Source organism: Ambystoma mexicanum, chromosome 6q (assembly GCF_040938575.1).
Source record: "Ambystoma mexicanum isolate Mex_15411 chromosome 6q, UKY_AmexF1_1, whole genome shotgun sequence".
NCBI lineage: Eukaryota > Metazoa > Chordata > Amphibia > Caudata > Ambystomatidae > Ambystoma > Ambystoma mexicanum.
The window spans coordinates 1,544,150,039-1,544,175,069 of record NC_090937.1 but is presented as its reverse complement, the minus strand read 5'-3'; the positions used below and the strand labels follow the sequence as shown (position 1 = coordinate 1,544,175,069).

The following is a 25,031-nucleotide window of genomic DNA, read 5'->3' as shown; positions in this document are numbered from 1 at the left end:
AGCAGAACGCTCATCGTGTCTTCTGCATCTGATCCTGGGCCTAAGGAAAAAGGCTTACCATCCTGAATCCAGTCTTCAGCAACACCTATAAAGACAAGAAAGAACAGGTTAGCATTACGGTCTTCAGTGACAGCTCTTCACTTACCTGGTCCATCGGCTGTCACCAACGCCTCGCGCTGCATTCCGGCATCTGAAAGACAAAGGCTTACCTACTCTTCGTGCGCTTCGGAGGTCTTCACACTGCATTCCGGCATCTGAAAGACAAAAGCTTACCAACTCTTCGCACGCTCCGGAGGCCTTCGGCACTGCATCCCGCATCTGAAAGACAAAACAAGGTGTGTTTAAAGACATTGGGGAACTTTAATACTCACGTGCCATTACTCCTTTCCACATCTAACCCAGTGGGTATTCCGGCACCCTGCAGCCGCTCCGAACTTGTACCTGCAAAATAAAAAGACAGTTAGAGCGCATCGTGAAGCAGGCAACAAGCGCTTACTTACGTGCTTCCAGGCGCTTCTATTCATCACACGGGCTCCATCTTCAACTCACTTCAGCTCGTCATCCGCCATCGCCGGAACCCTGCAAAACAAGAAACATTATTACTAAAGACTTTAAAGACATTAGAATTACTCGAAACTTACCGTTCGTGCAGTAAACGACAGACAGCAGTCCTCTGAAGTCAAGAGGCCTGCTCCCCTTATCCAGTGAAGAAACTGGTTACAGCACCCTGCCCCGAGGCAGATTGTGAGCACGGCGTTCACTTACCTAAGACATCTTACCCTTCGAGTCAGACATACAGTGCACAGAGGTCCAGCCCAAAGAGCCAGCCGTGTGTTACACATCACCTTTGAAGATATGGTATACGCCCAGTCAAGACCGGCGCCTCTACGGGAATCAGGTGAACGTTACACCCTGTCTGGTACCCCTGCCGAGTTGCCAATGATCAGAGATGATGGTGTCCGTCTTGACCCGTGCCTATGGTGCGCTATACAGTAGCTTTACCCATTGCATGTACACCGGCCCCATCCAGTATCCCCTCAAGGCTGCCATCAGCCAAGGCCACTTGACTGAATCAAAGGCCTTCACTGCATCTAGTGATATTATTGCGACCTCCGGTGGGTCCTCCACTGTCTGGTCGATTACATGATGGAGTCTCCTTAGGTTACCCAATATGTGCCTGTGCGGGACATACTTGTCTGGTCGGGATTTATAAGTCCCCCAATGGCCCGGCGCAGCCTATTCGCCAGCACCGCTGTAAGAATTTTGCTATTTTGATTTAGCAAGGATAGTGGTCTGTATGACCCACAATCCATGCTTGGTTTATTGGGTTTGAGAAGTAGGATGATGATCGCTTCCCTCCGGCAACATACCCCTCTCTAATGCCTCATTAAGCATTGCCAACATTGAGTGGAGCAGTTCCGCTGTGTATGTTTTATAAAACTCACTAGGGAGTCCGTCCACTCCCGGGGCCTTACCAGTGGGCGAGAGTTTAATTACTGCCTCCAACTCCTTCAGGGAGATCGGGGCCTCCAACTTCTCTGTCTGATGCTCCTAGTTTGGGAAGCCCTATGTCTTCCAGTGTGTTGATTATGTCCGCCACCATCTCCCCTCCCCTGTCCTCATATAATAATCTGATAAAATTCTGCAAAACCCTTGTTCACTTCACTCTGAGTGTCAAAAGTTTGTCCATCTGCGCCCCATATGGCCCTGATCGGCTGCCTAGGATTCTCATTCTTGTACAACCAGGCTAACAGCCTACGCGGCTTATCTCCCCCGGCATGCTGTCTTTCGATGTATTTTTTATAGTTCAGATTACATAACCTCTCCCAGTAATCTGCACACTCCCGTTGCAACAGTCTAATAGACTTGGACACCTCAAGGGTGTTCTTCCAATTTCTTCTCTGCTTCGCCCATCCCTCTAGTGATCTCGCCCTGCAGCCCACTGGATTTGGATATTGCCGCTCCCCGCACTACCACTTTAAACGCCTCCCATAATGTGCCAGCTGACTTCACACTCCCCGTGCTTATCTCGAAATAGTCCACTATTACCCTCTTCAAGTCTTCTTTAAAAATTTCATCTTTCAATGCCTCCACTCTAAGTCTCCATGTTGGGATCCGTAATCTAGGTGGCGAGTACTGCCATTCCACCATCAGTGGCGAGTGGTCCGAGAGGACTCTAGCTTTATATTCTGAGCGCACTAGCTCGCCTATTAATTCTGACGTCGCAAACACATAGTCCAGTCGAGTATACTATATATAGTGAGAGTACTGCCTGCCTCGGGGGTGTTGCATTCTCCAAACATCCGTCAGATGAAATTCCCCAATAGGGTTTGTAAGGCCTTAGCCGCCGGGGTCGGCTTCAAGCTCTTATCATATCTATCTATGGTGGGATCCAACGTGCAATTGATGTCTCGTCCCCATATAACTGCACCTCCCATGTATGGACTGACCTTGCTGTATAAGTTCCTGAACTAGCCTACTGTGTCCTGGTTCGGGGCATATATGTTTATAACACTCACCTCTCTGTTCTCTACAAATCCCTTTATCAGTACCGCTCTACCACCTGCCTCTGTGGTGGATTATATTAGTTTAAATGGGACATGTGGTGCAATCCACGTAATAACCCCCCCTGTCGTACGCTGAGTAGGTCGCTCCCAATGTGGGGCCCTTCCATTTCCTGCCCACCACCTCATGCTTCTCCTTAGTTAGGTGGGTTTCCTGTAACAGAGCGATGTCGACCCTCTGTCATTTAAGATACAGCATAACTTTGTTCCTTTTCAAAGAACTATCGAGTCCCCTGACATTCCAGGTAACTATTTTCAGATTCCCCATCTCATCTATATTCCGCCTCGCCCTTCCCTCCCCTTACCCCCCTATCACACTCCATTGCACTTAGGTGGGAGCTCGTACCTTGACTTTCAATACCACAACAAACCTCCCAACTCCCTGCCCACCCCCTCCAACCCAGCCCAAACTACGCCAACCCCACAACTGCCCCCCCTCCTAGACCCCACCCACAACCCCAAATGGTGCCCCACTCCATCCCTGGATCTCAGACTCACCGCATCTAGCTCTTTTCTGGTATTGCCAGTACTTTGGAGACCACGGGGGATACCACCCTACTGGTGTCTCTACTAATCTACCTACTGGGGGAGAGGTCATTTTATCCTTACAACTCCCCTTTTTACACTACAGTATGCCGCACGCTGCGACCTTAATCTGTCGTCGTACGTATCTATATTCTAGTCCAAAAAGAAAGTCCACACCTTGATTATGAGACCAGTATCACTACCTTATACTTAAACTAACTTATCAATCTGGTAGCACAGGTTCACTTATCTTGACCGCTTCCTTTTGGGCCTTCTGCTTCCGCTGGGCTGCCCTGGGCATTTAGCCATTGCACTGTCTCCTCAGGTATCTCGAAAACAATTGCTCTGCCCTTGTGTAGGACCTTCAGTTTTGCCGGGTATAAGAGCATGTATTTATAACCACCTGCTCTCTGGCGTCTTTTCACTGCCACAGAATTAAGGCGTTGCCTCTGCACCATCATGGTGTAGTCCGGGTCTGCCGTGACTGATGCCGGGGCCCTGCTCATCGTCTCGCCTTTGTAAAAGAATTCCAGGATCTTTTCCCGGTCTCTGTAATTCAGGATCTAGGCGATAATAGCTCGGGGAGGGGCGCCCGGGCACGGCCTCCTGACCTGCGCTCTATGCGCCTTTTCCACTGCAACCCCTTGGGAGATCTCACCCGGGCCTATTTCCTCGGGCAGCATGTTCTCCATGTAATACGTTGGGTCAGAGCCTTCTTCCCCTCTGGCAGCCCCACCACATGAATGTTGTTGCGCCTCGCCCGTCCTTCCGCTTCCTCAGCTCGGTCTTCCAAGTGGCGCACTTGTTATTGCAGTATGTGGACCTCTCTGGCGTTAGAAGTGCTAACCTCTGTGTTAGTTTTCACTGCGCTTTCCAAGCTGCTTGTTCTGTCAGCCAGTGCCCTAACATCTAGCCTCAATAGGCCAAAATCCACCCAAATCGTGTAAATCCTAGTTTCTAGCGCCACTCGTAGCTCTGCCATAGCTGTATCCAGTTTAGTTTTCAGATCTGTTATGGCATCAAGGATTAGGTGGTCGCTCCGTTGCGAGGCAACAGACCCCGGTGAATATTCTTTCGCTTGTGCTGGCACAACCAGGGATGGTGATGTCTTGGCAAAAATGTCCATTGTGGGTTGCTTCCCTTTTACTTTGCCCCTCTTGAGCGCCATTTTGTCTCTCTCGTCTATCTGGCGTGCGGTTTATAGTGATAATTTCGAAAACAATGTCGAAAGTCATTTTTTCGAAAAAGAAATGTTGAAAAAAAAATGACGAATTTTTTTTTCAATACGTTTTTTTTTTTCGAAATGGGGGGGGTTCCCCCTAACCCCCCTTTTTTATTTATATTTTCGTTTTACCCATTTTTATTTTACTCCCGGACCCCAAAATAAATATATAATTAAAAAAAAACGGAATTCGACATTTTTTTTTCGACATTTTTGTCATTCAACATTATTTTTTCGAAAATTATGACTGACCACCCTGGCGTGCCCGCTTCCCAGAGCCCGATGGTGCCACTTGCCCAATCCAATATTGGCCGTAAACCACTGCTCTGTGCTGCAGAATGTCTCGGTGGCTGCTTTCACATTCAACCCCCTCCACTGACCGGGGTCCGCCCCTGTCTGAGTCATGCATGCTCCCCTCCGCAATGTGCTTGCTGGTCCGCACTCGGGAGCCCATCCTCTTCTGCGCCAGTACAGTGAGGTCTGGGACTCTGTCTGTGGGGTCGTCGGACCCAGGTACAATGTACACTAGCAGGGCCCTCCTTTACAACTGCCAGTGCTCGCTTGATGACCTTCGCTATGCTCTCATGCCCCTTCCTCTCCTCAACCGACTCAAATGTGCCAGTTTGGTCTGATCTCTGTCAGGATCACCCTTGTGTTCCTCTGCGGGCGGCAACGGGCGTAATCTCATTGTGTTGTTCGTTGCACCTGCAAGTGCGCACCAATCCAGCGGTGAGGATTCACTAACTCTCAATGTTTATCCGGCCCAGGCTCTCAACGTGGCGATTAGGGCACTGGAATGGGGTTGGTAAGGACGCCTCTTTTAATTATGGGTATATTGTACTGTCTGCTCGGGTCCCTTCCCCCCACCCCTCCTCACCTTGTGCAACATTTGCTCCGATTCCTGTCCAGCTCCTGCTCTCTGTACTCTCAGCTCCTTGCTGCTGTGTGTACAAAGTCTGCAGCGGATGACCACATTTCCTGGGTTCCTGTTAGGCAGAAACCTATGCAGTTTCCTTTGGGACCACTGCAAAAGGCTTAAGACTACAGGTGTTGGCAGTAAACCCAATTGGTAGCAGCCTGTACCACCCAGATTTACCTGGTAGCTGTGGCTGAGCAGCCAGACATCTCTCAAGAAGAGTTAGACAGTATATAGAGTATACAAGATAGGTACCAAAATACAGTAGCACAAGCAAACACTGACCTGAGATTTGGTATCAAGTATATAATTATTTCTCCAGCATGGGGTCTGGCATGGATTCACATGCTCATGAATATTCCCCGTCGTCAGGCTGGGAATCCTCGGTAAAGAAAAAACCAGTAACCGTTTCGTTTCTGATCTGTCTTTCATAGTAATAACCAATCACTGGTCTCTGCGTCATACTGACCACAGCCAATGACTGCCCTCTACCTAAGCACCGCCTCTGGCAGCCATCTTCAGATTTTTACCGCACGTTCATGTGTTGGGATCCTCGTGCTATTGCTCTCGAGCGTTAGTGCTATTTTTTCACGTTTTTTCTCAAAAACTTCGTTTTTTTTCGGTCAAAAGAGCCTGAAGCTCCACCGACTCTCCATCCGATCAACGGGGACCCGTGTCGGATTCGTCTGCGCCCCTCAAGGGTGAAGATTTCGTCGAGCTACGCTTTTGGAGGACTCCAGAAGTTTCTCAGGCCCGGACATGGCCCAGGAGAAGGGAAGCTCGACGCCCGGAAAGCTGTTCAGGATCTGCCCTGGATGCCAGCTGCAGAACGTCTTTAAGGAGGACGAACACTCCTTTTGTCTCTACTGCTTACATGAGGACAAGACGCACGTGGAGAAGGACTGTGCGTTTTGTGGCAACATGTCGGAGCGGACCATGAAGGACCGCCATCAACGTCTCGCCAACTGGCTGGAAGGGAAGAGCCCGTCAGGCGAGAAGAAGAGGAAGAAATCCAAGCGGTCTTCTAAGACCTTTGAGGACGCCCCGGCGACGGGGGTCCAACACAAGGCCAAGCACCGCGAGTCCGCTGGCACCGGGAGCGCCGAACGGTCGGGCTCTATGGGCGCCAGGCAGGGCGCACCCTCCCCGGCACCTTCAGCCACGAGCCAACGCTCTGGGTCGGGTAAGAGGAAGGGCGAGCACCCGGCGAAGCTCCTGGAGAGGCCCCGGTCGAGCTCGAAGGCCCCATCGGAGGGGGAGCGAGGCAGTGTTCCCCCCCTCAAGGATAAGGCGGTGAGCGCACCTAAGGTGGTGAAGGCCTTAATCCATCCGGCCAAGCCCTCTATCGATACTGTCGCGGCGGCCCTGACTCAGCCTGTGGAGGCTACACCAGTGGTGGCGACCTCGGGGCTCAGTCTCCCTGCCACCTCGGAGGGAGTCCTCTTTTGTGCCCATCGATAGGACCCCCGTGAAACCCCCGGCGGGGAAGAAAAAGGGGGGGCAGGGCGTCGTCGTAGATTCGGCCTCAACCTCAGAGGAAGAGCTGATTGAGGTCTTAAGCCACGGCCTTGGCGTGGAAGAAGACCGGCCCGTCGGGATGGATCCCGACGCAGGCGACGACGACATCGTCGAGGGTGCCGACGGGGCCCCTGATCGCCCGTCGGATTCCCCTCTGCCAGTGCCGCAAGACAACTCGGCGGCCATTTTGTTGGCTATACAGTACTTATGTTCAGAGATAAGGACAAGACTACCGTTGCCGACGGAGGAACCTCTCCCGTCGGGGGATCCTGAACCGGGACCTTCTGGTGCTCCCCCGCCCAAGAAAAGAAGGATTCACCCTCCACCTCCTTTTCAGCCGTCGCGACCCGTCCAGCCCTCCTCCCCGTCCACCCGAGGGGATGATACGGGGACTGACACGGCAGCGACGGGTACGGACGACGAGGTATACGACGAGGATCTACCGTCGTCACCTCCCACCAGGGCTTCTCCACCCGACGAGATTGGATCGTTCCACTCCATGATCGCCAGGGCATCCGAGCTTTTCCAGCTCTGCCCTGAGGAGAAGAAAAAGGAAGGATTCCTTTATCAACGGCGCGAGGCCAAGAGGAAGACGGTCCTCGCGGTGCCTCTACTGGACGACATTTGGGATGAGGGCCTCGCCCTCCTCAAGAACCCTTCCACGACGCCAGCTAGAAGAGACCGGTACGAGAAGAAGTACCGGGTCCCGGAAGCGGCCCCCCTGTCCCTCCGGGCGCAGCCTACCCCGGACTCCGTCGTCTCCGCGGCGGCCAGGAAGAAAGCGGGGGGGTGCGGCCTCCACATCGACTTCCCCACCGGACGGCGAGGGAAAGAAATTGGACGCTATGGGACGCAGGGTCATCTCGTCGGCAGCGACGACGATTAAAGCGGCCAACGCCTTGGCTATCGTGGCCCGCTACGACAGGGAGTTATGGTACAAACTGGCTCTCCGGCTGGACTTCCTACCGGACGACAAGAGGGCGGATGCCCTGGAGATCCTACAGGAAGGCGAGGTGGCGTCGGACCACGCCATCACTATTGCGACGGACATCGCCGACACTGGGTTTCGCCAGTTGGGCAACGGCGTGTGCCTTAGGCAGCGTGGATGGCTCAAGGCTACGGACTTCCGTCAAGACGTACAGACCAGAGTCCTGGACATGCCGTTCGATGGGAACAACCTGTTTGGGAAAACAGTGGACGATTCCCTCCAGGCCATTAAAGCGGACACTGAGACGGCCCGGGCCCTTGGGGTTCTGCAGCAACGACGGACGCCCTTTCGGAGCAGTGGAGGCAAGGGCGCCTCCAAAGGTTCCGGCGGCGGTTTCTCCACCTACCGTCAAGCGGCCCGCTCGTCGTCTCAGGACGCCTACAGAGGACGAGGCAAGTCTGGCGGACCCCGCCGTCGTCGCCAAGGAGGTCAAGGCGGCAAAGCCTCGTCGAAACAGGATTGAACTGGCCGTGGGGTCGGGCCCCCACCGAAGCACCCCGGTGGGAGGCCGGCTGGCGAGCTTCGTCAGCGTGTGGGAGTCCATCTCCACCGACCGTTGGGTGCTGGACGCCTTAGCCCGGGGCCACGCGCTGGAGTTTCAAAGAAGGTGCCCGCGCGTCCCCCCCGTGGCCAGGAAAGAGCTTCACATCCCTCAGCTTCTCCTGGAGGTAAAGGCGATGCTCAGGAAGGGCGTCATCGAACTCGTCCCAAAGAGGCTTCGGGGCTCCGGAGTTTACTCGAGATACTTCCTCGTGAAGAAGAATACGGGAGGATGGCGCCCCATCCTAGACCTGCGACGGCTGAACAAGTTCATCAAGGCGCAGAAGTTCCGGATGGTCACCCTCCAGCATGTCCTGGGGCAGCTGGAGGAAGGAGACTTCCTGTCGTCGTTGGATTTGGAGGATGCCTACTTCCATATTCCCATCCTAAAGGGGCACCGAAATTTCCTCAGGTTTGTGGTCCAAGGGCGTCACTACCAGTTCAAAGCCCTCCCCTTCGGACTACGGTCGGCACCCAGGGTATTCACCAAGTGCCTTGCACCGGTGGCGGCGCAGCTGTGCCGCGAGGGGATCCACGTCTACCCCTACCTGGACGACTGGCTCATCCGAGCCAAGACGAGGGAGCTCGCCGTGGAGCACACGGCAAGGACCGTCCAACTTCTCTCAGACCTGGGATTCTCCGTGAACTACGCCAAGTCCCACCTGGTACCCGCGCAAAACTCACTGTTTCTGGGAGCGAAGCTCGACACAGTGTCCCATCTGGCCTCCCCTTCGGAGGAAAGGACCAGGTCCATCCTGGGCAAGGTACAGCGGATGTTGGCTTCCGACGCGGCCAAGGTGAGGTCCATCAAGTCCCTCCTCGGAATGATGTCTTCTTGCATCTACCTCATTCCCATGTGCAGGCTCCGGATGCGCCCATTGCAGGAGTTCCTGGACACGCGCTGGATCCAAACGAAGGGCGGCTTCGAGGAGAGGATCACACTCGACAAGAGTTTCCGCCTAGCGGTCCGGTGGTGGGGCACCCGCGCGCATCTGACGGCGGGCATGGACTTCCGGACCCCAGACCACCAGGAGACAGTGACCACGGATGCCTCCCTGGAAGGGTGGGGAGCGCACACCGAAAATCTGCACGCGAGAGGCCTCTGGCTCCCGACGGAGAAGTCCCTCCATATCAACGTCCTGGAGCTCCGTGCAGTGTTCTGGGCCCTCAGGTCCTTCCTTCCGTCCCTCAAGGGCAAGGTGGTGAGGATCTTCACCGACAACACCACCACCATGTTTTACATCAGGAAACAGGGCGGAACCAGGTCCCCAGCACTGTCCAAGGAAGCGCAGGACCTGTGGCATTGGGCTGTCGCCCAAAGGATGTTTCTGGTGCCGTTTCATCTGGCAGGGATAAAAAACACCATCGCCGACTCACTCAGCAGGGAGCTGCGCTCGTGCCACGAGTGGGAACTACGGCAGGATCTAGAGGATCGCCTCTTCCGACGGTGGGGCACACCCCAGATCGACCTGTTCGCGACGGCGACGAACTCCAAGTGCCGGAGATTCGCCAGCAGGTTTCCCCAGGCGAGGAGCATGGGCGATGCTTTCTCGTTCCCCTGGGAGGGCCTGTTCCTCTACGCGTTCCCTCCTTTGCCACTGCTAATCCGGCTCGTCAACCAGCTCAAGAGGTCACGGTGCAGGATGATCTTCGTCGCACCTGCGTGGCCGAGGCAGATATGGTTCCCGGACCTTCTGGACTTGTCAACGTCCCCGCCAATCAAGCTGCCGGTGGACGTGGATCTACTCTCCAGGGAAGGAGGCACCATCCTCCACCACGATCCGAAATCGCTGAACTTGCAGGCCTGGCTCCTGCAGCGCTAGAGTTTGGAGGATACGACATACCGGCCGACTGCAGAGAGGTTCTTGCAAAGGCCAGGGCGTCCTCGACTCTTAAATGCTACGGACACAAATGGAAGAGGTTCTCTGTCTGGTGCCACGCACAGAAGATTAACCCTCTACGGATTACGGCTCCCCAGGTACTGCCGTACCTGCTGACGCTGGCCAAAGCTGGACTGACACACGCGTCCATCAAGATTCATCTTGCTGCGATCTCCCGATACACCAGAACCACGGGGCGGACGTCCCTGTGGTCTCATCGCCTGGTGAAAGAGTTCATGAAGGGACTGTTCAGGTTGTTCCCGCCGGTGAAGGCTCCGGCCCCGGCGTGGGAGCTCAACGTGGTGCTGACCAAGCTCATGGGACCTCCGTTCGAGCCTCTGCACTCGGCCCCGTTGAAGTTTCTGTCGTGGAAAACAGCGTTTCTTGTGGCCATCACCTCCGCACGACGGGTGGGAGAGATCCAGGCCCTTTCCTGCAAGGCCCCGTACTTGACTTTTCACGACACAAGGGTAGTGCTCAGGACGCACCCCTCCTTCATGCCCAAGGTACCGTCGAACTTCCATCTCAACGAACCCTTGGTGCTGCCTGTGTTCTTCCCGTTGCCTTCGTCGCCGGCTGAGAGGACTTTGCACTCGCTGGATGTGGCTAGAGCGCTGAAGTTCTACGTGGACCGCACGAAGTGTTTTCGGAAGAAGTCACACCTCTTTGTGAACTTTGGACCTGTCAATCAGGGGAAGGCTCTCTCGAAGGCTTCCATTTCCAGATGGCTCTCCGGCTGTATCATGTACTGTCATCGGTTGGCAAACCGACCGCTGCCTGGCCGTCCGAGAGCCCATTCCACCAGAGCGATCGCAGCTACCACGGCGTTCCTTTCTGGTGTGCCCCTGCTGGACATATGCAGGGCTGCTACGTGGAGGTCGACGCACACCTTCACGAAATTCTACTGCGTCGATCGGGATTCCAGGGAGGAGTCCAGGGTCGGCCAAGCAGTGCTGCGCAACCTGTTCGCCTGAGGTGAGCCTGGTGGTGAGGTAAGATGCTTAATGTTGAGTTTGATGTAATGCTTAATGTTGAGCCTTTGCCACCTCCCGTGGTTGTGCATGTGTGTACTGCTATGTATTCTTTATTCATGAGCATGTGAATCCATGCCAGACCCCATGCTGGAGAAGGAACAAGTTACTTACCTGTAACTGTTGTTCTCCAGCATGGGTCTGGCATGGATTCACATGCGAACCCTCCCGCCTACCCCTCTGCGGCTCTTCACTTGGTCATACTGCCACTTCACGTGCTTCCAAATCTGAAGATGGCTGCCAGAGGCGGTGCTTAGGTAGAGGGCAGTCATTGGCTGTGGTCAGTATGACGCAGAGACCAGTGATTGGTTATTACTACGAAAGACAGATCAGAAACGAAACTGATACTGGTTTTTTCTTTACCGAGGATTCCCAGCCTGACGACGGGGAATATTCATGAGCATGTGAATCCATGCCAGACCCATGCTGGAGAACAACAGTTACAGGTAAGTAACTTGTTCCTTATTTAAAGACACACTTAGAAACACTCTAGCGCTGTTATTGTAAGCAAGTTCAAAAACACAGTCACTATTAATATATATACATCCCTTAGTCCTTATTAGACAAGTCTTAGTTAACACCACTTATTTCCAGACAGAGGTGAGCGCTTCACTAAAGATGGCACTCCAATAAGTTTAAGAAAAAGGGTGGGAAAAGGCAGACATTAGGAACAGCACACAACACAATACTTTAAAAGCACCCAGCAAGGCAGGAAAGTCAAAGTCTACTTGTGAGCAAAAAGTTCAGAGGCCAGGCTCCCTCTTGGAGAGAGTAGAACACCAATGCGCCCAAGATCACACAGTTTAAAAGGCTTGGAAAGTCTTGCAGAGAGTTCAGAAAGGAATTAGTTCAGTTTAGAAAAGTTCAGTTAGCCAGCCTAGGGCCAACCCAAGTGGTAAATTGAGGCTTTAAGAGTCACCCCACAAAGACCGTTGCGAGGGAGGCCAGGCGGACACAGTAACTTTAAAGTGGAGAGTATCCTCCAGCGGGGGCAGTTGTTCCTGGCAGTGGATGCAAGTCACGGCGTCGTCCAGAGGAAGAGAAGAGCTCGATGTGGAGGAAAGCTGAAGGTCGTTGCACTGCCAGGGAAGAAACCAGCCGCAGAGTTCTCCGGTAAAAAGGTACTACCCTTTTATTCGCGGTAGTGGAAAAATGTGGTATCACGGTTGCCGGGGTGCTTGGCACAGGCAAGGCGGCCACGAGATGATCCGGGAAGGCGAAAAGGCGGGAAAACTGGTTATCCCCACCAGTCAAAGGAAGAAGACTCTTCAGGATGAATATCTTCTCTGTCGTTGGAAGAAGTGGTGAGTCGGTTCAGCAGGGCTCCACCGGTGGTGTCGTCGTTGCAGGTTGGCTCAGCTTCTCCCTCTTCGGATTCTTTGGTCCTGTGGCGATGTCTGAAGTCCCAGTCTCCAAAGCCCTGCTTTTATGCAGAAAACCCCCATTCATCAGTCCTAGCTGTCACTCAAACATGCTAAGTGGTGAGCCGGGCGGCTCACCACTTGGACCAATCACACAAGAGTGCGACTTGAGTTGCTGAGGCAACTTAGTCCAGGGTGCCTAAACCTTCCCCCTCCCCCCCCACACACACCTTGTGGTACCCAGACAGAGTGGCACCACTTTTGGAGGCTTCTGTGGAGAAGCTGGCCAAAAAGTGGAACAAAGGGCTCGACTTGGGTTAAAGTCACAGAAGCGAACACAAACGCCATTTTGGAACCGAGTTCTGGCAAAAAATACCAACCAGTGAATTAATATTAAATAAATAAACCGGCGGTATGTTTGAGGCTATGTTAAAAAGTATTAGCCTCGAAGGAAAGGGGGCGCTGCTGCGCAACAAGATGGCCGCGTAGCTGAAGAGCTCCGCTCCGGCATGAATCCTTGAAAACTTTTTCACCCGGATCCAGAGTGCGTCGAGCCCCCTAATTAACTGGGCTACCCCCCGCTACATCCAGACTCCTGTGGGAGAAATCCCAACTGAAATCGGACACTGCAAGCCCGCGAACGAACGGAGGCCGTAATCTCGCTCGACCGGGCCGCCGCGCGGCTCCGCGAGATATAACGCGAGAGCCGTGGAAGGGGGCCGGCCCTGTACTCCTATGCTGAGGCCCTTGTGAATGTAAACGGACACCCGCTGAGCTGCGATCCGACCTTCCGGACCCGATTCCTCGGTAAGAGTCGGGGAGACGGACCTCTGGAGGGGGCGAGCGGGGACCGCGCCGCCCCTCCGATACTTGGTCGAGCGGGCACCGACGCAGCGATCTGTGAACCCTGGAGATCTGTCCGATCGGGACTGCTGTCGCTGCGTGGGTAAGCGTGGGGAAGCGGAGAGGCGGATACACTGAGGGACATTTTTGTACGCTTGCGGAAGAGACATTCAGCTTGAGAGGGCCTACCGCGGGGCTTGCCCTGCCCCCACGTTGTGGAGGAGGTGCGGGGAAGACTCTCCTATGACTCACGGCGGAACTGGATGAGAGGCAACCCGTCTACAACTCGCCTGCACATATTAACCCATTGCCCCGCATACTGGCCATCGCAATCCTTTGGGCACTTGGGGAGGCAGGAGGCACTTGAGATAAGACGGCGGGCCCCTGGTCGGTCGGCGGTGGGTGAGCTCCGCGGATCGGCCTTCAACCACTTTGCTGCTCCATACCAGTGCTACCAGACAAATCCTGTGGGGGACGAACCCCGCACTACGCCACATTTAGGCTCCTTCGCTCCCCCGCGCCATGCCTAGCAAGAACTTAAATAAGACCAGAAAGACCGGCCCTATGGATTCGTTCACCAATTCGCAGACGCCCCCTGTGAGCCCGGAGGCGCTGGCCCCCGCCGCGCCCTTAGTGTCGGAAGACTCCAAGTTCGACCATCTACTCACCACGGTACAGAGCGGATTCCTGGCGATAAATGTAAAGCTTGACGATATTGTATCCACAATTGGCTCACTGAAGACCCGAGTGGACAAGGAAAGTGCTAGGATCACTGAAGCGGAGGGCAGAATTGGCTTGAACGAGGACTCCACCCGCCAAAACACCCAAGACATTGCTATCCTGAAAGGAGAAATGGACAAACTCCGTAACAAGTGCGACGATTTGGAGTCTCGCTCCAGGCGGAACAACATCCGTATTGTCGGCCTCTCAGAATCGTTCTGTAAGGGCCCAATGGAGCCTCGGATCGAGGACTTGCTGAAATCCCTCCTTGGGGAAGGGGCCTTTTCATCCCAATTCCTGGTGGAGAGGGCCCACCGCTCTCTTGCCCCACCGCCTAGACCTGGGGCCCCACCCCGTACCGTAATAGCCAAATTGTTAAACTACAGGGACAGGGACGCTGTCCTCCGACTGGCGAGGGAGAAAGGCCCCCTAAGAATCGGAAACGATCATATCCATATCTATCCGGACTTTTCAGCGGGGGTCCAGACTCAAAGACGATCCTACGAAATAATTAAACGCCAGCTGCGATTGCGACAGGTCCCCTACGCCCTTCTGTACCCTGCCAAGCTCCGAATACAACATGGCGGAAGAGCGCATTTCTTCGATACCCCGGCAGCCGCACTCTCATATATGGAAGCCTCGATACCCCTACCGCTGGGAGAGCGGGGGGCCGACCGCGATGGCCTGCAACAACCGGTGTAGCCTGAACACTCACTCCATAACAAGCGGCCAGATAATTTGGAGGATAAGAAAACTGCCGATAGGGTCGGAAGCGGGGGGCGGCTGAGACGCACCTCTGCCCTCGTTCCTTGAAAGTCGCCGGACGAGTTGCTGCACACGACCCCTTTCTTTGGGTTCTCCCACAAGTTAGTAAGAAGAAAAGGGATCATCATCAAGTTGGGTTCGATGATGTGGGAGGGGGTGGGTTATGGCGATAGGGGCTGTTACCTGGTTCCAGAGGCCTATGTTCAGGCCTCAAGAGGCCCCCGTTGGGCACTCGACACAATGCAACCCTTGGCTGGTTATAGGCCACTACTGTTGAAAATTGCACTCACTGGCTCTCTCGCTGTCCCTACACCGAGGTATGTCCACTTACTTGGAAGTTATTACTACGAATACGAATGGCACAAACAACTAGAAAACCCCAGGGCCTACAATTGAAATTACTTACATGGAACATTCGAGGGATAAATAACAGAGCAAAGGCTAGTAAGGTGGGTGCATACATTAACAGACATCATCCACAAATTGTAATGCTCCAGGAAACCCACGCACTGAAGCCCACACACGAAAAAATACTTAGACAATGGGGGGACAATAGACACTACACGGAATATTCCTCCCAGAGTAGAGGGGTCATCACACTAATACACCCCTCCTTAGGGTTCTCCACCGAAAAATGCAGGATAGATCCGCAGGGAAGATTTGTAGTGGTCTGGGGTGGCTTGGCTGGAGTAAAACTCGTCTTGGTTAACACATATGGCCCGAATGTCGATGATCCGGGGTTTTATACGCAGCTTCTGTCAACGATAGGCCTCACGACTGACGCCTGGGTCCTTTGGGGTGGTGACCTGAACATTATTCTTGATACTACATTGGACAGGTCCTCCTGTAGACCTAGAGTTCTCACCAAAGCGGCGAATATTATACTACACGCCCTTGAAGAGTTCACCCTCTCCGATGTCTGGAGGGGCATCCACCCCACCGAAAGGAAGTACTCATTCTACTCCTCGGTGCACGATACTGAATCTAGAATAGACTATTGGTTAATCTCGTCTCACTTAGTCAACCACACGGAACAATGTGAAATCCTTGCCCGTACGCTCTCAGACCATTCCCCTGTCACCTTGACCATACTACTCCCTGGCATAGATCGCCCAACACAACGGTGGAGGATGTCCCCCAACATATTGAAAGACCCAAGCGTTGTGGAGGTTCTCCATTTAGAAATAGAGGAATTCTTCCAGCTGAACAACGGCTCCGTGGACAGCTGGGCGAAGTTATGGGAAACGTTTAAGGTATGGGTGAGGGGTATTTTGATGTCCAAGACGGCTGGACTCCTTAAAGCTGTGAGAAACAAATTAAACATCACAGAAACGCGATTACAAATACTCGAAACTGAGTATAGCATGACACACGACAAACACACCCTAGCCGACATCAGCTCACAACTCCAAACGTTCAATGATCTGGCGACCAGGGAACAACAATACACGTCCACGCCCATCAGAGCACGCAGATATGGGGAGGGTAACAGGGCAGGTCACCTCCTAGCCCGTATGCTCCGTAATACACGCTCCCATACCCCAATCGCGAGCATCATGACAGAGGGGGGCGCAGTTGTTAGTGGCGAGAAAGAGATAAACTACGAATTCTCACGCTACTACACTGACCTATATTCCAATCACGATAATAGCACGCAAGAAGAAATACGTACATACTTAGATAAGATCGCTCTCCCTAAATTAAACTTGGAAGATAACCAAATCCTGGAACAGCCAATAACCTGCGAGGAAATAGCTGAGGCAATCAAATCACTCGCTTCAGGTAAAACCCCGGGCCCGGATGGATTAAGTACTGAGCTATACAAATCCTTCTCAGTGATCCTGACACCTGTCCTCACCCGCATATGGGAGGAGGCCATCGAGGTTGGCTCGCTCCCAGAATCAATGACAGAGGCTGTTATTACAGTACTCCTGAAACCTAGACGACCAGCCCATGATCGGTCCTCCTATCGTCCCCTGTCGTTGATAAACACGGATGCCAAAGTCTATGCAAAAGTCCTTGCCAATAGACTGCTTCCCAAGATGGCCACTCTGGTGCACCCCGACCAATGTGGATTCATACCCACCAGATCCACGGCACTAAATCTGCGTAGACTGTTTTGCATTCTAGCACAGATTAAATCACAAGCGCAGGCGGTAGCAATATCCATGGATGCAGAAAAAGCATTCGACTCCGTTTCTTGGGTGTATATGTTTGAGGTCCTTCACAAATTTGGATTTGGCCCTTACTTAATCAGCTGTATCGGGCTCCTGTATTCGTCACCCAAAGCCAGGGTATTGACCAATCGAACACTGTCTGACCAAATCTCATTACACAGGGGGACAAGACAGGGGTGTCCCTTCTCCCCCATACTATTCGCCCTAACAATTGAACCGATGGCGGCTGCAGTTAGGGCAGAACAGAAATCCCGAGGTATATATATGTCGGGGGCGTACCAAACCATCTCGTTGTACGCTGACGACGCCCTGCTATATATTCGCGAACCCGAGAAGAACCTGCTTCCTATACTGGACGTAATAAATGACTTCACCCTACATTCGGGATATAAAGTCAATAAGACCAAATCCGAAATTTTTCCACTGACCAATGCCACCACCTGTCCCACAAGCACATATGGTCTCGCATGGGCCCCTGACCACATACGATATTTGGGAATACAGGTCTCCCGTGACAGCACCTCTCTATATATAGATAATCACGAGACCACCCTACAAGCCATATATTCAAAACTCCAGATCTGGACTAAGCTCCCCATATCCCTGGCTGGCCGTATAGCGGTACTCAAGATGACCGTGTTACCTAAACTCCTTTACATCTTCTGCAACGTCCCTATCTGGCCGGGCAGACCATTTTTCGACAACCTCCGATCCATGGCTACAACCTTCGTGTGGAATGGGGGGGCAAATAGGATAAGCTGGGCCAAATTGGCCGAACCTTATGAAAAAGGGGGCTTCGCGGCTCCTGATTTCGAACTGTATTATCAGGTAGCACAAGCCCACTACGTGAAATACTGGCAAGACCCCTTTGACTCCACACCACACGTGTCCATGGAGCGCCATTCAGTCCGCCCAACGGACCTGCGTTCAATCATCTATTCGAAAAAACATAGAGATGACTGTAAATTTGACCCAACCTCCTGCACGATCGCGGCATGGACTGCAATTAGTAAACGACTTGGCATAGACGACCCCTATGACTCACAAGCCCCGCTTTGGAATTTCCCAGACATTGCACCCACATATGATACTGGCATTCAAAAAAGCTGGCTCCCAGAATATGATTTCACAATAAAAACCATGTTCCCAAACGGTAAATTCGTGACCCCTGAAGATTTCGCAGAGTCAGTTGGTGAGACTCCCCTAAAAATATTGCAGTTTCACAGAATGAAGGCGGCGTTCAAGAAGCGTTGGCCTACATTTCCAGATGAACCTCCAGAGCATGCATGCTACCAATCTTTGCACTTCCAAACTGGCACGGGGGTGTCCAAACTGTATACCTTGGTCCAGAAGCACACGGACACCTTGAATACCATTAAGTCATCCTGGGAAAAAGACATGGGCACTGTTATTGAAACAGGGAAATGGACCAGATACTGTCTCCTATCCAAAAAGGTATCATTAAATGCGGGTTTAAGATTAATACAGTTCAAAATCCTGAATAAACTACATTTCACCCCGGCAAAGTTGGCGAAGTGCTACGCCAACGTACCTGATACCTGCCCTAAGTGCCACGCCCCTGGCGCAGACTCCTTCCATATGTACTGGGATTGTCCTTCTATAGCAGCATTCTGGGGTGAAGTGGCAAATACACTAGAATGTATCACACAAATTCCTGCAAACCTGAACCCCCCGAAATACCTTTTTGGTGACATAGGTAAAGTCTCGGAAAAAATTAGGAGACTGTTCAATGTGGCCTGTGCAGTCGCAAAGAAATGCATCCTACAAAAATGGAAAAGTACACAGGCCCCGACACTGGAACAATTTTTCTCTACACTAGTATACGTGAATGAATGTGAAGAAAAATATGTGGGTCTTCTACCCGCTCCATGTAAACCGAAAGACATTTGGGCACCGCTCAGGTCGTATCTAGCCGAGGACTCCTTGGATACAGACAGCTCTGATGATAACAGTGTAAACGAACCATAAACTTTTTTTTCTTTCTTTTTTTTTTTTTTTTTTTTTTTTTTTTTCTTCTTTCTCTCTTTCCTTCTCACTCTCAACCCCGTGTGATGCCCTATCTCCCCTTATGCATACTCCCACTTGTTTGTGCTGTTGATGTTATATGCCTCAAATGCAATATAAATCAGGAACAATTGTTGTAAATCTGATGTTCACAATATGTTTGTAAAGAATACACGAGTTTCAAAGCGAGATGACCGTGATGTGCAACCAAAAATAAAGTTTATAAAAAAAAAAAAGTATTAGCCTCGAACAATGGGAAAATCCCATAGGAATATATTCGCGGTTGAATATAAAAAGTAGTATCTACTGCCACCAGCCAAAACTAGCTCAGGGTGGACTGGACAGTGCCCCCTCGAACAACAGACCCAGGGCCAGTCAAATTGCCCCTACCAGTACGCCCACAATATGATGGTTTATACTGGTCCTGTTCACAATTTAGGACTAGTAAAGCCAATGGTGACTTTACATGCCCTGGGAGACAGTAGTCAGTCCCAGGGTACGGAGACTATGTTTGGGGGTCACTATGACACACCTGTGTTACGACACAGAAGGTGCTGTATACCACACATACCAAAAACACATGAAGCCCTATGGAGTAAAAGACCCCATAGCCCATAAAACACATTACAAAGTCAAAGGATGTCTCAAATCATGTCTTAAGAGTGGGAGAAAAAGAGTCTCACTCTTAGCAGGAGAAAAAAATAAACCCCATAAATCCAGCAAAGCTGCTGGGGGACTCGCTAGGTTTGGGAAATTAGCCTTAACAGAGAATTCTCCCAAACAGTTCCCCAACTACAGGCAAGCAATGTCTTCAACTGGCTCCTGCCAGCCTGCTTACTGCTTGCCAGGCGCGTATAGTACCTTAGTCGGGTCTCTATTAGTGACTCTTGCCCTACATGCGTTTGGGCAGGCACCGTCTGCGCACTGTATTCGCTTCGCTCCCCTTCACCCTGTTTACCGGCACACGTGTACAGTGCCTCCGGGGCCTCTCCAGCGGTCCGGGTCCTCCTCCTCCTTAAGGCCCCCTGCAATGCCTCACTGCAGCACGATTATTTCCACCGCCCGCTCCCACTCCTAAACCAACTCCCTGGGGGCCTTCCGCTCCTTCCATTTTGTGTTTTCACTGGGTCCTTCTCCTGGGCTGCTGGGCTTCCAGTCTTTGTTTCGTGGATGCGCGCCCCACCAGAATCCCGGGCCGCGTCTTGCCGACCGTTGTCCGCCCGAGAGCGGCGTCCCACTGCTGTGTGTCACACACGTGTGCACCATCGGTGGCCCATTGTTATGTTCCTGGTGATGCGCCGCTCCATGCTCTGCAGCCGCCAGTGTCAGTTATTCTCCTCAGGCGCTTCGCAAGCGCTGGTCTCAGTCACCTTCTTGCAACAGTTTCTTCTTTGTTTCAGAGCGCCCGCCATTTTGTATCCATTACATTAGGATCGGGCCATCCTTCGCTCGCCCATAACTCCCGAGGCACCTCTCCTTCGCGGTCTCTCATACTCCCAGCTCGTGCTCCTCGCATTCAGACGACCGCCAGTGATTCATGCTCTTATTCAATGATTCTGCACGCTGTGTGCATCCAGATCAATGTAGGATGTACGGGAGCCTCCAGGAATCACAGCCGCCTCCTTGGTTGCCAAGCCATGCCCCTAGAAAGAACATTATTGGTAAGTAATTTCTCCTTCTCCAAAGATTTCTTTTCGGACGATCGGCTGCATCCCTAGTGGGCTGTCAACTATTTTTTTCCCTCAGACAAAATACATTTGGTTATGAGGACTAATTCTCTGTAGATTAATCTGATGCTCATGTGGGTAGAGCCGTTTGCAAGCGAGCTATACTTTTCTGATTTGTCCTCTGCATGTCCCAATGCTATGATTTGGCTGGGAAGAACATGCCCAAAGATCTAATGTTCACCCTACCAGATGTCTAGTGGCCACTACTGCCCTGAAAAGAGGTACCTGAATTTTGGACATTCGGCCTGGACCTCCCTGCACATGTTTTCAAAGCACTATTGCCTAGATTCCCTATCTGGTCAGTTATCCCATTATGAGCAGGGGTGCTCCAGAGCTTACTGATCTAGGCAGTGGCACATTAGATCATCCTTCCTCGGGTGTTCTTTACTGCTATGGCAGTTCCAAGATCAGGAATCTATTGTAGGATGGCTTCCATTACAAAATCAAATTGCTTACCTCTCTGTAATGTTATTTCTGATGGATTAGTCCTTACTTCCACCGATTCCTCATTGCCCTACCATCTCACCTATCATAATGGATTGTTTGTTCACCTCTCACTGTTCTGTAGTTCCTTAGCTGCTGAGTACTAGGAAAAAAGGTGGAATTGAGGTCTCTGGGTGCCAATGACACTGGCAATGAACGAAAAGATTTAATCTAAAATGCTGAATGCACGATCAGTGTGCATTCGTCATAGTAGATTAAATCTTTAGACCAGAATACCGATCAGGGAAGCGGGGGGTCCTCCACTCCCCCAGTTCGGTATTATGTCCCTCCCATACATTAAAGGCAGTGTGGGGGGTTGGGGGAAGAGGGAGAATTCCCAAAAGATCAAATTACAAAATACGGGCACGTGGGCGCTGTGATTTTGTAATTCGATCTTTTGGGATACTTTTTTTAACGTACATCCAATGACTCAACATATAATGTCTCTGACATCACATCAGGCGACATGGACACACATTGAAGTCAGACAGAGCCACAAGACATCCCTTGGTGGCTGAAACATATTCATAAGGCAGATAGCACTGAAAGTTGTATATTAAAGATGAGGACTGTCAGAGGAAGGACTAACCCATCAGAAGGAACATTGCAGAGAGGTAAGTAATTGGTAAATTTCAAAATGTGTATTTGCTCAGAGGATGGTGTTTGTGTAACTGTCTAGCTGTCAAGAGAAGTCATTTGTTCATTTGTGTAATTTATCCAATGAGGTACCTATGAAAAACAAATGGATAAAGCCACTGTGCATGTATTAAGTCAACCACACAGATGATTAACTGTAACGTATTATCCTGCATTCTCTTCCTAGCAATTAAGTCCTCTATCAAGCCAAATCCATTTTCTGGAAATATATACCACATTTTGGGCAGAGTTAAATTTTCAGGTAATTAGAGCTACCATTTAAGTCATCTTTCTGCATGTTTTCAAATTGAAATGTATCTGATTGCCACACTGCTGTATCTGTTGGATGGGCCATTTATAGGAGGTTATCCCTTCAGGTACTGTACAGCTCCCAACCAGTTTACCCTTGCCAACACATGGAACACTAATGGAAAAGTGACCAGCTAGCTAGCCCATTTTTATAGAAGCTACATTTGAATTGTACCCTCTGAACCACCAATGTTCACTTATATAAATGTTTAGAGATCTCTGTGTAATTCGCTGGAATTCAGTACAATATTGACATTTCAATAGATACACGGCCATCTGTTAAACCAATTGCTCTTTTTGTTCGGTTGCTTAAATTGCTATTGGGCACATTACTCCTACAGATTTCTCATTCCTGAAATATGCCACTCGATGCAGAAGGCATCAGAAAATGTTTTGTAGCCACCAGGTGGTGCACTTCAGGTCATTTTTTGTCCTATTCATCGCGTCAACTCCATCTTGTACTGAGACATCATTGACTTATATCTATGGAAATGTCTGTGCCATTTCCCTCAGGTGATTTTTCTGCAGTAACGCACCAAAACTTTGAGGTCACTAGTCAGCTAGTAGGCCTTTTTTTGAAAATGCTACATCCTAAATCAAGCCCCAAAGCTTTCAAAACATGTCATTGTTTGTTGTCGGTAACGGATCTGGACTACTATATTTTCTGTCTCTGCAAAGGACATGATACAGAAGACTGTGGATCTTGTCAGATAATGAGACCCAAAGCCGTCAAGGAACAGCTGGCTCTGACTCAGAGTTCCCCTTCCTCCCATCACCCTTCCAGGTAAATGGAGCATGACAAAAGAAAAATGACGCCACAACCGCTTGAGTAGTGGCTCTTCCTCTTCTTGGACACGCTTGTTTTCCGATTAGAGGAAACATAAGTTCCAGATTCAGAGAGTCCAGTAAGAAACCTAACTCCTCTGACGAATTGTAGACGTTTAAAGCCGAATGCTGAAATGTTTGTAGACGGTTCCTGAAAAGATTTTTAAAAAATCTATGCCATCTGGGGGTAATAAAAACATAAGAGCCAACACCATTCCCTCAAGCCTCAGAGTTTGGGCCCTGTTGATAAAGAAAACGGACATTTCTATGGTGTCAGTGCCTTTGACACAGTCGACCTCGACAACTCTGATGCCGAGTAAAGACAATATTGCAAAACTCCATTTGTGTTGTGCTTGGCGCCAATGACATCAAAGCTGACTACCTCTGAGCTGATTATGTCCGTATGTAGGAGGGTGATAGGAGAGCCAGTTTTGGATCCATCTGAGCCGAGTGGTTCCTTTTACAAGCCTCGTGCGAAGACTGTTCAGTACAGAGCGTTTGCAGATATATTTGAAGAAGATGTGCAGGAGGAAGCTCCACCTGGCTTTTAATTTTCATCTGATATTCCTAGATGTTATTAGAAGCGCTATTGATCATCAGCCAGTTTATTGACTCGCCTCTTCAATGGCCAAATGATTTGCCATAAGCAAGTGGTCTGGACACATCCACAAAATCGGAGATAGGTTTATCCCCATTTCAGCCCTCGGTCAAAATGTTGGATCTAACAGGGCTTTCGAGTCTACAGACTCTTATCTTAGTGTCTTCCTCAGAAGAGGTGGGAGCACATGGCATTACCAACTTGTTAAAACGGCACTGCTTATACCTTTCAGTGGTGCTCTGGCAGAAATCTTAAATCTAGTGTGGGACAAACCAGCATCTGCTGCTATTGTAGAGGATGGCATAGCTCAGAAACATAGAGCGGTGCCAGGTGACCCCCACACAGCTTCCATCAGCTAACGGCCTATTCATTAATTCCGCCACTGCAGGCTCTAAATCAGCAGCCTTTTTCCTTCCATTGGATTCCTCATCCTTGATAATCTAGCTACCATCGCATCTGTTCTTCTGAAACATTTCCACCACCAGGCGGGACAGAGAGGCTCTGCTTCGTTTCTGCCTGACATCTTTACACGCCCAGTGCCAGAAATGACATTGGGGCTGGTACATATTGGAGCGTCATGCACTGTGATCTCAGTTCCTTTTTTTCCACGCACTCTGTTCACCTCAGGAGCACGTTCACAAGAATGTTCAATTTGTTGAATGCCATGCCCAACTCCGCTAATGCCTCTGGTTTCAAACCATGTGTGCATTGCAGACATCAGATATCTGTTCCCAAGATGAGCTGTCTGAACTGCCTCTGGGAAGATAATCACACCCAAGTCTGCAGTTTCTGTCAATCCATACATCCGGAGGTCCAACGGGAAAGGAGGGCAAATTACTTTATTTACGTCCACAAGGACGACAAAACGTCTCAGTCGAGGTCGTGAGCGCCAATCTGAGAAGAGACTGCGCCTGCACAAAGAGAAGGGGAAGAAAAAGAAGTACCACAAAATTTCACCTTTACTGAGCAGATCTTCTCACTGAAAATCTTCATCCTCGTCACAGAAGAGTCACAATTTGCACGACTCACCAGAAGCATTGGCTCGGGTTCCATTTCCCACCCAATTCCTCACTCCAGAACAATGGGAGAGCTTCTGCTTTAAAGGAATGGTTCGGTCAGAAATGTTTATTGTCCCTACGGGTCGGCCATGTGTTTTTAAGCCTAAGTCGCTCAATTTTAGAAATATTTCCTATGGACCTTACCCGAGTTTTCGTCCATTAAACGCACGCGAAAACAGGCACCAGGGCACTGCCATTTTGTGATAATCCTATCACTTGCCCCATCGACCTGGCTGGCCTGCTTTTGCGGCACTAAGTCATATCCCCCGCCCCTGAGCCTGACATTATCAAAACATTCATATTCCCTGCCTCTCTCTGTG

General features: G+C 51.1%; 1 protein-coding gene across 2 annotated transcripts in view; it reads left to right on the top strand.

Moving 5' to 3' along the window:
• The window catches only part of DNAAF9 (dynein axonemal assembly factor 9), a 2,133,167-nt gene that overhangs the window by 1,921,330 nt on the left and 186,806 nt on the right, over positions 1-25,031 (top strand). For both annotated transcript variants that reach the window (XM_069632250.1, XM_069632251.1), the window contains one exon: positions 22,109-22,183. In XM_069632250.1, the coding sequence (XP_069488351.1) occupies positions 22,109-22,183 (75 nt within the window). The remainder of the gene's footprint in view (positions 1-22,108; positions 22,184-25,031) is intronic.